At 41.3% G+C, this 16,444-nt stretch overlaps 1 protein-coding gene across 1 annotated transcript; it reads left to right on the top strand.

The window, feature by feature from the left end:
* Window positions 1-1,220: 1,220 nt before the first annotated feature.
* On the top strand, window positions 1,221-9,743 carry LOC147880275 (heparan-alpha-glucosaminide N-acetyltransferase-like protein (DUF1624)). Its single transcript, XM_087370506.1, has 12 exons — window positions 1,221-2,332; window positions 2,448-2,529; window positions 2,619-2,695; window positions 2,913-3,028; window positions 5,092-5,194; window positions 5,317-5,433; window positions 5,584-5,678; window positions 5,800-5,866; window positions 5,962-6,043; window positions 6,251-6,342; window positions 6,482-6,625; window positions 9,388-9,743. Exons 1-12 carry the CDS (start codon window positions 1,961-1,963, stop codon window positions 9,532-9,534), a joined length of 1,494 nt encoding a protein of 497 aa, XP_087226632.1. The 5' UTR covers window positions 1,221-1,960; the 3' UTR covers window positions 9,535-9,743.
* Window positions 9,744-16,444: the final 6,701 nt, after the last annotated feature.

Raw genomic sequence — 16,444 nt, 5'->3', positions numbered from 1 at the left:
AGGGTGATGAGTAGTTGTCTTTTACCATAGAATGAAAGTGTGGAGATCCAATAAACAAGAGAGCACATGCGATTGAGAATTCTACCTCTTAGCGTCATGGTTAGATGGAGAAGTGAGAGGTTTAGTTAGTGGAGTGTAAGTGAAGGATGGAAAGGGGTAGAGTCGGAGAGTGAGGGGTGAGAGGGAGTAACAAGAAAGCTGGAGAGAGGGGGAGAGAGGGAGAGAGAGAGAGAGAGAGAGAGAGAGAGAGAGAGAGAGAGAGAGATTTCCCAAATACTAAGTTCTTATCACCTCCCTTAAGTGGCTTGGTGAGAAGAACTTGAATATATCGAATTGGATGCTATAGATACTCTGGGGTAGAGGAAAAAGAGCCTTAGTTTAGCATCCAACCCATTAAAAATTTCAAATAGGCTATTTTGGATTGCTATCCTATTGACAACTGGTTATAACTTTAAACTTTTTAAAATTATATTGCTTGTAGAATTGAAGAGGAAATGAGTTGGCTGAGCTTTTTTTTGCCCCTCCAAACACTTGGGCATAGCAAATAAAGGATGATGTTGATAAAGAAGAGATGGAGGTAATGTGAATAGAAGGCAAGGGGCAATAAATAAAAGACTAAATTAAAAAAGATGAATAAATAAACGAAGAGGAGGCTGAACGAAGCGATTAAATAAGCCAGGTGGAGAATCCACTAAGGCCATTGCTCAGTTAGTGTCATAAATAGAATGGGAATGCAAGAATCTTCATTTGGCTTTCATGTACCATGTATAGTAGGTGGCTAGATTGCAAAACAATAGAGAAGGTGAAGAGCATGAAGCCAAGGCAACTTGGAGATGATGAAGAGAAGGGAGGTGGAGGTGCTACTGACATAGTGATAGATAGAACATATAAAACCTAAAGTGACTTTCTTGAAAACATACTAATTGAAAACTAAGTATACTTATTAAGCACTTTGACTACAATTGGCATCCACTAATGAAACAACCAAGACAGAAGATAGAGGGCATTGGGGGTGATTGCCAACCTACAAGATGGCATTAGTTGTGATTACCAGTCCAACAATTAGCATGCACTATTGAAGTGAAACCAAGACAAGGGAATTGGGTGTGATTACCAACAAGAAATAGTAGTTGTTCATCTACTAACTTTCACACTACTACAACTCAAGCTTGCAGACAATTAGAAGTGATGGCCTGCAAAAACAGCCTCACAAATAGTACAACTCAAGCTTGCAGACAGTTACTTCAACACTTCTCCTCCTTAAGCAAGCTTCAAGCTAAGCTTACAAGGAGGAAGAAAGCTTGAAGCTAGTATCAACTGTTCCTCCTCCTCCTCCCCCTCCTCCTCAGTAAGGCTTGAAGCTAAGCTTCAAGCTCAGCTTACAAGGAGGAGGAAAGCTTCCAAAGCTACTATCAACAGTTTCTCCTCCTCATCCTCATCTTCCTTACGCTTACAAGGAGGAAGAAAGCTTCAAGCTAATATCAACTTTTCCTTCCTCCTCCTCCTACCCTGAAGCTTATTAGGTGCAAGAAAGCTTGAAGGTGATATCAACAGTTCCTCTCCTCCTCCTCCTCATGCTGAAGCTTGCAAGCAGGGAGAAGTCTTGAAGCTAAAAAGCTTACAAGGAGGAAGAAAGCTTGAAGCCAAGGTTCCATGGAGGAAGAACGAGCTTGAAGCTTCCATGGCTCAGTCTGCAGCAGAAGATGGCTTGCAGAGACCGCCTCACAAATAGTAGCTACTCATCGATTAATTTCAACAATTCCTTCTCCTCCCCCTCCTCCTCCTCCTGCTCATCATCATCATCACCCAAAAAGCACGAAAGCTTGAAGCTGAGCTTAAATTGAGGAAGAGAGCTTGAAGCTTACAAGGAGGAAGAAAGCTTGCAGCTAAGCTTAAAGGGAGGAAGAAAGCTTGCAACTGAGCTTCCAAGGAGGAAGAAAAAGCTTGAAGCTGAGCTTCCATGGAGGACGAAAAAGCTCCCAAGCTTGAAGCTTCCATGGAGGACGAAAGAGCTCCCAAGCTTGCTGAAGCTTCCATAGAGGAAGGCAGAGCTGCTCCCAAGCTTGGCGCCCTCGAGCAGGAACAGCTTGAGCTGCAACCGATAGAGCTTGCGATGAAGCCCCTGATTGCTTCTCCTTCCTCCAAATCTAAGCGTATTGCCACGCTCGATGTCTTCCGTGGTCTCACCATCGCCGTGATGATCCTCGTCGACGATGCCGGTGGCGAATGGCCTCACATCAACCACTCCCCCTGGAATGGCTGCACCCTCGCCGATTTCGTCATGCCCTTCTTCCTCTTCATCGTCGGCGTCGCCATCGCCCTCGCCTTCAAGGTACCCCAAGCTTCGATTTTGCTGCAACGTGCTGCATGCTTTTGCCGCGCGAAAATCTCACAAGCCTGCCCGAAATTTCACTCCCATAATCGTCAATTTTTTGGCAATGGCGCAGAGAATTGTTGGCCCTTTGCCTGCCGTGAAGAAAGTCGTGGTTCGTACCATCAAGCTTATCTTCTGGGGCCTTATCCTCCAAGGTGATTGCTGATCTCCAGCAAGTTCGTTGCTCTGCAAATACTTGTTCAAGGTTTCATCGTTCCAATTCCGTCTGATGATTGGATGGCAGGAGGGTATTCTCATGCTCCTGACGAGCTCTCTTATGGTGTTGACATGACGCGAATCCGCTGGGGTGGCATCCTTCAGGTGAATCGCAATCCACCTCCTTTCGATCCTCCCTCCCATTTATCCGACAGCTGAAGTTCTCTCTATCAAAAGCGACTTCCACTTAGTCGTGTTTTGCAATCAACTGCTCACGCGCAGCTGATCCAAACGCGACTTTCTTCCTCTCCTACTTCGCAATTGAGATATGAATATCGTTTATGCATAACCGTCCTAACGAGCTGCGTGTGGATCGACGCAGCGCATAGCTCTAGCGTATTTGGTGGTCGCCCTTGTGGAGATTGCTACCACGAAGTCACGTTCGCTTAGTCTGCCGGAGGGGCCTTGGGGAGTTTTCAAGCTGTACCAATGGCACTGGTAAAGTATCCATTTCAGCTTCAATTGGTTTCACAACAGAATTTGGAGTATGAAAACTGAAATATTTAGAGAGAATCAACACTTGCTCTCTTGTTTGAAGAAAATTGAGTAAAACCACGTGACTTCGTTTTCCATCGTTAAGAAATAGCGCAAATCTCGAAATTTCAAATGTGCAGCTTGTGCTTGATCCTTGGAATCGCCTCATCTTGTCTGTGAGGTAGCACCTTTCTCAATCAAACCATTTCGATAACCAGGAACAATTTGCTGCTTTTTAGATGTGCTATCCTATACTCTGCACAAACGAAGAAAAATTCACCCCTCTGTAATCTGAGTGTGCAAGACATGTTCATGTTTTTATGCTTGTTTGCTCTGTTGTTGTCTTCCTCTCCATGCCTTTGATTATCACGTGCATGAATACTACATAGAGGTAGTGGCTTACTAACCTGAGCCATAGAGAGAAGGCCCAATTGTGCATCTGTACGTCTTACCTCCATTCTTGTTGACCTCCAAAGCCCTTCTTCAACATGGAAACATAGTCTCCAAATCTAACCTGGGTATGCTGTGACAATGGTGCATGTGAAGAAAAGAACATCTGATCACTTGTTCATGGGCCTACAGGACACCAGGGCTCTGCTTGGACAAAAACTCTTCTAGCTGACGTACTGAAATTATATGTTAAGCATATAGGCTTGGCACAAGTTGAGGCCGTGGAGGGTGCCTTGCCTTAAATTGACCGTCCTAGGGAACTACCTTAGAGTTTTATCTCCAATGCAATGCTGCTCCTTATTAGCCTAGAACACTGACTAGCTCCCAGAACGTGTCCTTCTAGCCTTTGACGGCCAGAAGGTTGTGTTGGTCCTCATCCTCCCAGGCTTTCCATAACTTGGGGCTACTTGTGCAACAGGATACCACCTTCTCGGCAGGTTGTGATATGTCCTTCTATTGCATCTGTCCTTTCGCAAACTGCCCGAACAGCTCAGAATATTGATATGCCACTTTTTTGCCAAAGGAGATGATCAGAGCACGCCTAGGCCCTTGTGCTGGTTGTTTGTTCTATGCTCATCATCAGGTCTCTCTTCTGCAATCGGTTGTTTTGTTCTTTTTAATGCATGCTCCTCATCCGTCCACTAATCCCCAGCACATCTTTACAGCAGATGGCTTGGATATCCTCTGCAAGGTGTTCAGTTGATAACAGTGCCATGAACACATGGCGGTAGAATTGGGGCAAGCTGTTCAAAATGCATATACATGGTATCATCACTGTAGTCCATAGGTAATTCAACAACTTGGAGTTGATGAGTTATGAGTTTCATCTTTTCAGTAATACTCAGTATTGCTTGCTCTCAGTACGCTTCAGATTTATACTGCTTATGCTTTGGCTCTGATGGCAACATAAGTGTTGTTTTGCTTGCCAAGTATGTCTTCCTTGTTTTTTTCAAAAAACGTTGCTACCTCTTTTTTCTTCTCTTTCGTTTTCTCTTTGATATATTCTAGTCTTACAAAGTTTTTTGTACGAGTGGATATTGCTTGCTCTCAGTATGCTTCAGATTTATCAATTGCTTGATAAAATATAGCTTTGCAAATTCTTCTCTCATGCAGGGATTAGAACCTTTGTTATAGTCTATATAGAAGTGGGGTGAGCTGTCAGAATGATACATAAATAGCGTCATCATTGTAGTCCATTGGTGGTTCCACAGCTTGAAATTGATGAGCGATGAATCTCACATTTTTCTTTAATATCCAACATTGCTCACTCAGTTTCCGCAGACTTAATCAGATCTGCATAATACTTTGTGGTGTAGGTGGACATGAAATGATAATTTTAGGCACTTGCATGCAAACCAATTGCTTGCAAAGGATGTAAGAGACACATAAATGCTTTCCTTTCCTGTGCAATCGTGTAGCACACCCAAATAAGTAGAACTTTTTAAGCAGCATGAACTAATGATTGCTTTTGAAGTTCTCATGTAACCTGCACAAGCAATGTGTTTGAGTGCAGAGAAGTTCAAGCATCTTTTGAACTATCTTTACATCTGAGCCATGGAGCTCTTGTTCTGCTGCAGGTTGACATCATTGGGGGTCATAATCATCTACTTTTCATGTGTGTATGGACTTTATGTGCCGGACTGGAATTTTACTTCGCCCTACACTAATCAAACTCTCACGGTGAGTGAAGACTAGAGCAGGGGGATCCTGATGGCTGGAGTTCGAGAGAATGGTTTTGCAACTGGATGTACTGATTTCTGGGTAGAAGAGTGACTGATCCCTTGCTAAATTGCCAATGACAGGTGACATGCGGAGTGAGAGCCCACTTCGGGCCTGCCTGCAATGCAGTCGCATATGTGGATCGCCAGGTCCTGGGCTTGAGCCATTTGTATCGGTATCCAGAGTATACTCGCTCGGTGGTAAGTAAAAATTCTCTCTCCAGCTGGGTTGCCCACCTTCGTTTACACATGATCCATCCCAAGCAACAGTAGCTCTGTAACTCTCTAGCTGGATTCTTTGGTTGATCTGAATTTAAACCTCAGTTGATGTATTTGTGATGGATGCTGCAGCCTTGTGATGCTGATTCTCCAGCATCTACCACTGATTTCCGACCGGGTGCTCCCTCATGGTGCCAGGCACCCTTCGACCCGGAGGGCATTCTCAGGTTTGCAATCTCTGGTGCAAACACATGTTTGATTTGTGTGCCTGTTCATGCATATTGAGATCATTTACACATTTGGCCACACGTCTCTGAGGTCTGTTCCCATCAATTTGTGTTTGTTCAGCTCCATTTCCGCAATCCTCAGTACAATTCTGGGAATACATTATGGCCACGTGCTCATCCATTACAAGGCAAGAGACTTTCCCTTCTTCCTGACCTGTGCGACTTAGTGCCCTTCTTATCTGCCTGTCAGAGGGCTGATACTCTGATACTGCTGCTTATGCAGGGTCACAAAGAGAGGCTTCTGCATTGGGTCATTCCAGGCCTTGTACTGGTCCCTGTGGGCATAATTCTTCATTATTCCCATGGTATATTTCTCATTTCAAGCCACATCTTAAGCGACTTGCAATGAAACTAGAGCGAAGATGCACAGCCCCCTTCAGCCAGTTCCTACTAGGGCACCATTTCTGAATTTGACGTAACCTATTTGAGATTTTGCTGATGAAGCGAGGTTTATAACACACCTAAGAATGCATTTGTGTGTGTTTGTCTAAGTATCCCCCTCTTCCTTGCAGCCATTCCACTGAACAAGCAACTGTATAGCTTCAGCTATGTGTGTCTCACTGGAGGATCTGCAGCACTTGTATTCAGCGCGTTTTATGTCCTGGTAAGGCTACTAGGGCCAGTATTTAGACATCTTACAATGACGACAAATAGTTCTCAATGCCAGCGTCTCCTGTGAAAGGTATTGTTGAGTTGAGATGAATGGTCTGATTGCAAAAACCTCGATTTGGTGGATTTAACAGATCGATATATATGGGATAAGGAAGCCAACGTTGCTGCTTGAGTGGATGGGGCAAAATGCAATGTTCGTGTTCGTGATGGCAGCGCAAGCCATTTTCCCAGCCTTTGTCAACGGCTGGTACTACAAAACGCCCAACAACACGTTGGTATGCAACTCTCTTCTGAAACTGATTTCTATGGCTTCATCATTTTATGCACAAAAATTTCACAACACCCACCCGCTACTCCACAATCAGACTTAAACCCATTAGTAAATGTTTAGAGATACATCCTGTTCTTGTCCACATCATGTCTGACTTTTCGACGGAGTATATGTTGGGATCAGGAGATGTGAAGGTAGAGCTGACTATGGAGGATAGAAGTTCTCCATAGCTAGCAGAGAACAACAATGGACAAGAGAGACATGGAGTACAAGCTTGCAAGTCACGACAGAGGCAAATGAGGATTTAGATTGATAATTGAGCAAGTACATGGTGCCTCCTTTTATAGGTAGGAGCTGCCTTATCTTCAACCACTCAAACTCCTCATGGATGAGGTCACAGAGAAATCATATCTAGGGGATAATCCCACACACCACCACACCTTAGCTACGAAATAACCCAACAAATCCCCCCTTTGGAGAAAAGGTGGTGAGACCCAAATTCCAATAAGCAAAAGAGAAGACTGAACTCACATCCCCCGCAATACTGCAAAGAGCAAGTTCTACTGTCCAACACCTCCCCTATCACAGCAAACCTCTCAGTTAGCTTGTAACCAGAACACCCCCCCTAACTCTGAATTGGATAGAACGTAGAAATCTAAAGTCTGGAACTAAGACTCTCACACAACAAGAAAATACAATCATTTTAGGGGACTACCTAGGGCAGAGTACCCTTATTGACTCAAGCACACATAAAAGACTAGAAAGCCCACTCCTCATCATAAGGATCGAAGGAAAAGTGTATGCATGAACCTCCTCTGATTTTGCCTTTGTTGTCTGTTATTCCTGTTCAACCAAGTTAGCATGGTGCTCTTCTTGTTCTTTCTCCTTTTTCTTGAAGCAATGAGCTTCCTTATGACCGAGTCTCACTCTTAAGACTGGTAAGTTGTTTGATGATAGAATACATTGTAGTAAGTTATTCCTGTTCAACCAAGTTAGCATGGTGCTCTTCTTGTTCTTTCTCCTTTTTCTTGAAGCAATGAGCTTCCTTATGACCGAGTCTCACTCTTAAGACTGGTAAGTTGTTTGATGATTGAATAAATTGTAGCAAGATGATCACTTAATTCGTCAGTGTCAGACATTTTGAGTTCATAAAACTTCAGTTTCAAAAAAACTTTGGAATTGGTAATCTTGTTGCCAAAGATCACTTCGAGCTTACCTCAAACTTGGTTGGGTGTAGACTTAAAATCGATGCGATGAATCAAAGAGTCAGCTAGACCAAGTGTGGTAATGGCAATGGCTTGCTGGTTGCGTACATTTCAAAATCAGAATGCAACATCACTAGGTGAAGGTGCACTTTCATCGCCATTGACGATTTCCCACAGCCCTTCCCTCATCAATAGGAGCTGGTTTGCCATGTAGGGAATCCGGTCCCTGAGAACTTTTCAGAGGAAGAGAAGAAAATTGGAGAAAGGGATGACAAATAGGGGGATGACGAGGAAATGGATGAAGAAGCCATGAAACTAAAAATAAGCCAAAATCTTTCTTGGAATAAATAATCAGCTCTACATCAGCACCTTGACATTCAGAACTGCATGAGGGGAGCAAGTGAGTCCATCAGCAAGTGGCTTCTCTATGATGTGGCAGAGCTGAAGTGGAGAGTTGGCAGAAGGAGGTGGTCACCTGTAGAAATTTGTCCAGCTGTAGTATGAAAAATGACGACCATTTTTTCCTAGTGAAGATGTCGACTTGAAGACAGCGAGTCATGGCAAAAAAATGTGGGAAAGGTTTTTAAGAAAATGGCTACCAAGACTATAGGTTTGAGTAAGCCAGGTAGTAGTTCGGGGCAGAGTTGTGGCGACGAACTCTCAACCTTAGCTCCTTTTTAGGATGACGTGACAGCTTCAAATAGCCATGATACGGGACATTTCTGAGCAGCACATCAAATGGTAAAACTTTTGAGAGCCAAAATCAGTAGGAGAGACTGTTGAACCATGTGCAGCGACTTGATCACCTCCTGGTTCTGCAAATGAGTCAGTTTTCTCAATTTTCAAAGAGACCAGCAAGCACTTCCCATCACAATGAACACAATGATAGCCCAAGTCTGAAATCCCCCAAATCACCATGGCTAAATTATTGGGCAGTACTCCAGTCACAGATTGCAGGTTTGGCCAAGTATATCTAGTGGTATTCCCAATCTCCATGCATATTTTAATGTATTTCTATGCTATTCCCATTACCATGTAAGTATCGTATTCTCATCCCACCATGTGCTAACAGTGAAAAGAACTAGGGATGGGTTAGGTGGAAGAGGACAAACACGTTTGTTGGAGGATTTTAACTCTTGCTGCCCTCCCTCTGAAGTAGACCTGTTCTTGTGTGCCATTTTGTCAGACATTGCATATATCATCAAGAGAGAGAGAGAGAGAGAGAGAGAGAGAGATGGGAAGGGGGGGGGGGGGGAATTGGGTTTCGTTGGGCTTGGTATAGAATAGAATTGGCTTAGGTTGGGCTAGGTATTTGGGTTACTTTTATGTGTACTCGGGCTAGTTTTGGCTAGGTTGTGTTTAAGAGGCTAGTTAGGGTTGGATGTTATGCTTAGTTTTTTGTTGTAGTTAGGTGGGTGAGTGAGTTTGTGGGATCAATTAGTTTTTCAATTTTGTACCATTATCTTTGAATTCTTGAAAATATGGAGCCACTTTTTGAGGTGGGCGTTTTAGAGGCTCATGTTGATTGTTGATTTGAATGAATAAATGAATGCATGGGCAGGTACATTGGGTCAAGAAGCACATCTTTATTGAGCCATATCATTCTGTAAAAACGGGAACCCTTCTATATGTGATATTCGGAGAGATTCTCTTCTGGGGTGTAGTATCAGGGCTATTGCATTGGCGAGGCATTTATTGGAAGCTGTGATGAAAAGATTATGTACCATATATTGGGAGCTTTGATGAAATATATTACCCCTATTGGAAGTCGCCCATCTTGGGTATTGACCAATAGTGGAGCTTGTAAGCTTGCAAATCTTTGTAAAGAAAATATTTATATTTGTTAGTAAGGACCTTGATCTAGAATACATATTGGACATTCAAAATGTTACGGTGCAATATCATTTAGAATGTCATCCTTTGTCCACTATTATGACGACTTATAAAAAGCTTTTCTTCATTTCATTTAGAATGATCATTCTTTGTGCACTACTTATAAAAAGCTTTCCATTTTGAGCTTTCAAGATTGAATGTATTCAAAGTCTTATAAAATTGAAGTCTTTACCAATGTCTATGTATGTTCTCTCTCCATATTTTTGTCCCCTAGCCCTTGCTCTTCTTTTTTCTCTTTTGGTGCGGGGGGAGTTAAACTTTTGTGGCATGGGGGAAAGCACGAAGCAATCGCTTAGGTGATAAACATCCCCACTACTTGAGTTAGCAAGCTATCCCTAACTTGTTGATCTCTTGCTCAATCAAGTGTTAACCCTTCTCTCTCTCTCTCTCTCTCTCTCTCCCCCCCAAGTTTTCTCCCTCTTTGGAAATTTATTTTCATATTGCATGGAGTGTTTGCCTATTTGAGTATTTTAATGCAAAGCTGCAAACTTTTGACTTTTAAGGATATAAATTCAAAAGTTCATAACTAGTGCAGTAATTAATACGATCCATTCTTATTATATCAGAGTACTCTATCACTAAATGTTCTACCATTCATTTCGATTGATATGATAAAAAATTTGGCCATTACTTACACCTTTGGTCATTTTACTAATTAGAATCGAAGAGGATCAAATTTGGGATTAAATGTATAACAACACGACAACAAAATGTATAAAATTTCAAAGCACCTTTTTACATTACAAGATACTGATATAACACAAGATCACTAAGATTTACATATCAATATTTACACAATGGAAGGCTAAAAAAAGAATGAAATAGATAATAATAAATCATAGAGCTTATACTCAACACAATGGAGATGAAGATCTTTCAATGTATAGTAGAGTACTCCAGAAACATGTTGGTCTTCCTTGGTATATAGCTTAAACCCACTATGTCCATCAATAAACAAGCACAACATGTGACTTGCCACTTGATTCAATAGTTCATCGATGAAGCATATGGGAAAGGGTTCTAGGATTCTTGAGCGTTGAGCCTCTGTTAGTGCACAAAAGCTCAAAACTTGCCATCCTCTTTTGGTACCATCACAATCGTAAATATTTGATCACTCCTATCCATGGTGGCAAGATGAACCCGACTTGAAACAATTGGTTCACTTCATCTTTGACTCTTTTGTTATAATTTGAGTTCATTTTATACTTGTATTGGTGAATTAGGAGAGCATCAAGTACCACGGGTATTTGGTGTTGACATACCTAGTCTTCCATCACTCATTGGGAAAAAAGGGAACTCATTTTGGGGCCTTATAAAAAAATCTGAATTTTTTCTTTGTTCTTTCCTCCAAAATACACAAAAGTGGATTTCATATTAAGGCTCCCATAAGATTCCCTCTTTAAAGTGGGTTTCCAGTCCTGACTCGTGCCACACAATAGATACCTTTAGCTCTCATGTCAGAACCCCATAATTAACTTTCACGTATCTTTATTTTTCTAGGTTTTGAAGTCTTACTACCATCGCCAGTACTTTGTTTTATTAAAGGTTGATGAGAATGTGAATCAATGGGACAACGTTGGTCAAAAAATGGCAGCATATGGCCTTGCCACTATAAAAACAACCCGGCAAGAAGAGACTCTATCATCTATAAATTGATTTAGACAAAGAGTATGTGCCTGTGCAAAAATGATAGAAGGAGGTGCCATGCAAGGAGAGAACATGAGGATAGAAGGCTTACATCATATCGATTTATGGTGTGATGGAGGCATTTATCCAAGACGTCCAATTAAAAACTCTACTCCTCCACCTTCCAGTTCAACAATACTCTTGAAGTTTGTGGATGATGGCAATAAGGGACTGCACAGATATGTCACAATTCAATCTGTTATCATAGAAATGTACAAGCACTCGTACCAATATAAGACGGAGATGAAAATGCAACAGATAACAAAAAGCTTTAGACTGAAAAAGAAACTCCAGAAGGAGACCGAAAAACATACAAAGACAAAGGAGAAATTGAGGAAAGTCAGAACAAAAGCCACTCCATTGGGAGATAGACTCAGAAATAGAAAAATTCGCAGCATTGCAGAACCGAAAGTTGACAGTGGACAATGCAACCATAGAGTTCACAAACCAAGGTAGGTTTTCTTTTTCTTTTCCTATTTTGAATTCTACACAAAGACAATGATCACTCGATGATAATAGCAATTGAGCATAGAAAAACTCTTGTGTGTGCTTGTTGTAGGAAAATCCTAGAGCCTCAAAAGGAGAATGTTGATCCTAATGGCGTTTTAATAAAACAAGATGATGTGATGTTCCTGAGCTAGAGACGCAGAGACCACACATGACACGGAGAGTGACCAGAGCACATATGATTGAGGTTCATCAGTCTATTTCAACTCTCCACTAAAGACGAGGCATCACTCTTGACATAGGCCATTGGATAAAGAGGTCAACGAGACCACATCCTCCACCACAACAAAGAGACAACTTGATAGACACAAATGCGAGATATCTTTGTAGCCCTCTAGAGCCATGGCATCGGGTTTCGGTTTTTGAGATTCAGCTTTCAGCTTTTGAGCTTCAGTTTTTCAGCTTTTGAGTTTTGAGTTCGAGCTCTTGATCTCTTTAGCTTAGCATAGCACTCAACAAGGGCCCTAGTGTGCCCTTTTCTTCAACCCACAGTGGCTTGTATAAGTTTCTTCTCTTGATGTACTTTGTCCCATGGGCCCATGAAGCCTTCAGAGGGTGTTAATGTATCTTCCTTCCTTGCTCTCTACAGTGAATCATACACTAGTCCAATAGTTAAGTTTCTCTCAACTATTCTTGATTTCTAGCCATTAGACGAGCAAGGGCGATTCATTCCAAGAATCTGTGAATGATTCTTGGTGTTGCAAATTGATTTCTAGCTAGTTGTGGATGCGTTGTTCAAATTGTGCATTGATCAGAAGGCTCCTATTTGTATGTAAAAGCTAGGTTTGAAGTCGTCCCCTAGCTCATCCACCCATGACTGGTCTTTGCCTACAAGACTACTCAAGCTTAAATGCCTACACAAACCTCTTTCGGCCACCATAGCAATTGGACACCTCATGACTTCAACTACATTACTGGTAAGTTGTCACAATTTGTAGTTGCTTGGAAATAACTACTCAAGGCATGGCTCCCAGTCACACTGCCTTCTCCATTGTTTACCGACCTTTTTGTAGGCTTCTATGCTTTTTGCAACTTGTGTCTGCACTCAGCTATCTCTCAACTTTTGGCTCTGCTCTTGCTGTGAGCTTTGTGATAGAATACATACGTTTGCACAGTTCTTTGGCACCCTCCTAACTAATGTCAATTGACTGAGGGGATTCACAAGACTTTAACTTTGCTACATACTTCCTTTCAAAAAGGATGGAAACTCATTGCGTAGAGTTGTCTATTGAATATAGCTTCTTTCTTACAAGGGCAGCTCCTCTTCATGGCCATTCTATTTCCATAGATTAAGTAATACTAACCTTGCAACAGTATTCCTACAATCAATATATTTAACTACCTTTGAATATGAGTTTCTATTTCGAGCTCCCCTATACTGATTGGTCTACTGTCAATTACTGCTGTGAAAAGTATGCTACAGGAGAAAAAATTTAATTTTTTGCATATTGAAGGGGTGTACAAAAATGACAAGGGAAGCACTGTGTATAATCCTTGGAACAACATTTTTGTTAGCCTTTAATAAGTACAAAGGAGAATGGTTGAATTTTGTGATGTCACATTTGAAGATTTCCAAGGACATCTCAAATTTGTTATAAAACTTGACGAATGTGAAATTGTCAAGGAGAGAACGATTGAACATTGACCACCACACTAATGTATAGAGCTCTTTATCCATCAATTATAGAAGCAAAATCAAACACTTCGGTGTGCAATCAAAAATGATCATTTGGTGGCAAGGCTCATTTGAGGTAAGCACATACTTGGATTTTCAATGGTTCTTTTATATACATAATGTATTATTGTTTCATTCTTCAATGACATAACTCACTGGCAAGGTAAGACAGAGGACCTCGAAACTCTTGATTTAGTATTCCAACACACAGAAATACCAAAATTTTAAAAAAATCAAGTTTAGTGTCAACATCTTCATGTCAAGGGCAAAGGTGAATTACAAGTGGAGTGGCATATGGGTGACCTGAAGACCACTAGGTTGATGATGTGGTAAACGTGTTGATGTGGAGCTGCCATGTGTCACGATAAGGTGATGTGGCACCGTGGGCCAGATGTGATGAAATGGATGGGTAAAAGTCTATGTGGAGCTACCATGTGTCAGTTATCTATGGTGCCACATGTCAAGAGAATAATCCTACCCTATCCACTGGTTGACCCAAGGTTAACTAGAGGATGCTCCAACACTATCTACCACGTGGCATTTGGAGGGCTGACATAATCTCTTTAAATATTCCCTAAGATATCCAAATATGAACCGAAATCTAGGGTGATGCTAACAGAATCTTCGGATTTCGACGACGGGCCTAAGAAAGGGCTAATGGAGAGGAGACCCATGTCACTTGTGAAGTGAGAGGCTCTTGGACCTTGTTGTGTAGGGATGTTGATTATTTTTTAAAAGGAGCTTGCAAGCAAGAGGGTGTAGTGATTCATGTCTAAGAAGATGTTTCATATATGGGGGGGGCAACCACCGTACTACTGCATATATGTAGTTAATTTTTGAAGCCTACATGAAGAAAAAGTAAGGGCATATAATGATGGTCTGCATAGTGATAGATCCATGTTGCACATCTAAAATTGCATTGCTAGTTGAGAGCACAAAGGGTGAGTCAATGAGTACATTCAAATTTTGTCTGCTTGTCATCTATTGAATTTAAAGAAATGTGATGTGTTAATTTTATAGAGTTGAAACAATAGCATGATGTATGAAAATGTGTTTGGGAATGTGTGGATTGAATAAGTATGCAACAATAATTAAGCTATGCCTCTACGACACTCTTATTGACACAAATCACATATGTGAGTATGATGCTAATATTTTCATTACACTTTGACTAGATACTAGTGCAAGTTGATAGAGAAATCTAGATTAAAGGATTCCAAGTGGTATCCTTTAAGTAGAGGGGTCCTTACAAATCCTTACAATTTTGTTGTTTCATATGTGTTGTGTTTTTTATTGCTATTTTACTATGTTAGCACATTGTTAATAGACCCTAAATTGCAAAGTCTCACAAAAACTCACTCAGAATTCTTTTTATCACTAGGTTTAGTACACCATTGACCTCATGCAAGCACTCAAAAGTATGGCCAATGATGTGCCTAAAGTGTTAGGAAGGAGGCCTGGTGCAAATAGCTTACATGAATTCACAAAAAATAAACAGGGAAGTCCATATCATTATTCTAGTTTGCTTTGTGCTATGTTACTTCAATTATAATGTTTTTTAATGTCTTTCCAATGGATTTAGGTGCTCAACATTATTGACCCAAAATACAGTGATGTTTGTAAATCAAAAGTGTTTTCTTTGCACTTTGATGGTCATGACTTTGTGGTTACATTGGGAAAGTTAATACAACTTGCTAATTCTAAGTTGAGAGATGAGAAAAGAATTATGTTTCTTGCACTTTTATGTGCAAACAAGAGGATTAGAGAGATCTACTACTTGTCCTATGTAGGTTGTTAAAATAAAGGAAAATTTGCTTGAGAATGTGGAGGTCAATTCCATGTTAGATTTGGAGGAACTTTATGCAATTTGTGTGGGGGTTAAAGGTCACTGTGCCTTTACCCCGGTTATGTAGAATACTCAAACACATATATAAATGAATGAAAAAGAAGATTAGGGTAGATATGAAACCACCAAAACTTGTGCGGCTCTATGTTTCTCTCTCTCCCTCTTCCGTTCTTGCTTTCGCTGAGAGCACTCTCAACTGGTATCAGAGCCAAGTTATATACCGCATTTTTCTTTGATTTTTACCGCATTTGAGTTTCTCTGATTTTGAATTTTGTGAGCACTATCTCTATGGGAAGCAGACTAAATCAGCCCATAAAAGAAGGGGAAAGAAAGAGTTTGAAAAGCTTGATTTGGTGCATTCAGACGTATGTGGTCCCATGCCTACATGGTCATTAGGCGGGGCTGAATACTATGTGACATTCATTGATGATGCAACTAGGAAAGTGTGGGCTTATGCTATAGCTCGGAAGAGTGATGTGTTCTAGGTATTTCAGAAATGGCTGGCCTTGGTTGAGAATCAGTCAGGTAGAACGCTTAAATGCCTACGGACTGACAATGGTGGAGAGTATCTCTCTCATGACTTTCAGCATTTCTGTGATACACGTGGGATTAAGAGGGAGCTCACATCTCCTCGTACTCTAGAGAAAAATCCAGTTGTAGAAAAGACGAACCGTACCATTCAAGAAAGGTTGGAATGCATGCTTTCCAATGCAAGTCTTTCTGGTGGTTTTTGGGCTGAGGCAATGAAGACTGCAGTGCATGTGATCAATAGATCACCTAGTAAGAGTTTGGATGGTGATATTCCTGAAGAGGCATGGAGTGGCAAGAAGCCCTCTTACTCTCATTTGTGTATATTTGGTTGTGAGGCATATGCACATGTGCCAAAAGAGCTTCGAAAGAAGCTAGATCCTAAGTCTAGGAAATGCATCTTTCTAGGTTATGGTGAAAGTGGAGACATGGGCTATCATCTCTGGGATCCAGAAGCAAAGAAGATCATACGCAGCCATGATG

Source organism: Dipteris shenzhenensis, chromosome 32 (assembly GCF_047967505.1).
Source record: "Dipteris shenzhenensis isolate YYH24624 ecotype China chromosome 32, Dip_SZ_1.0, whole genome shotgun sequence".
In the NCBI taxonomy this organism is placed as follows: domain Eukaryota; kingdom Viridiplantae; phylum Streptophyta; class Polypodiopsida; order Gleicheniales; family Dipteridaceae; genus Dipteris; species Dipteris shenzhenensis.
Note: the sequence above shows the minus strand (reverse complement) of the source record. Positions and strands in the feature narration are given on the sequence as shown.

What these genes read in the sequence shown, in the direction of transcription:
- LOC147880275 (XM_087370506.1), top strand. Translation starts at nt 1,961, where the DNA reads ATGGAGGACGAAAAAGCTCCCAAGCTTGAAGCTTCCATGGAGGACGAA. An exon ending in GACCCGGAGGGCATTCTCAG is followed by an intron (nt 5,679 to 5,799) that starts GTTTGCAATCTC and finishes GTGTTTGTTCAG; the next exon opens with CTCCATTTCCGCAATCCTCA. An exon ending in ACGTGCTCATCCATTACAAG is followed by an intron (nt 5,867 to 5,961) that starts GCAAGAGACTTT and finishes CTGCTTATGCAG; the next exon opens with GGTCACAAAGAGAGGCTTCT.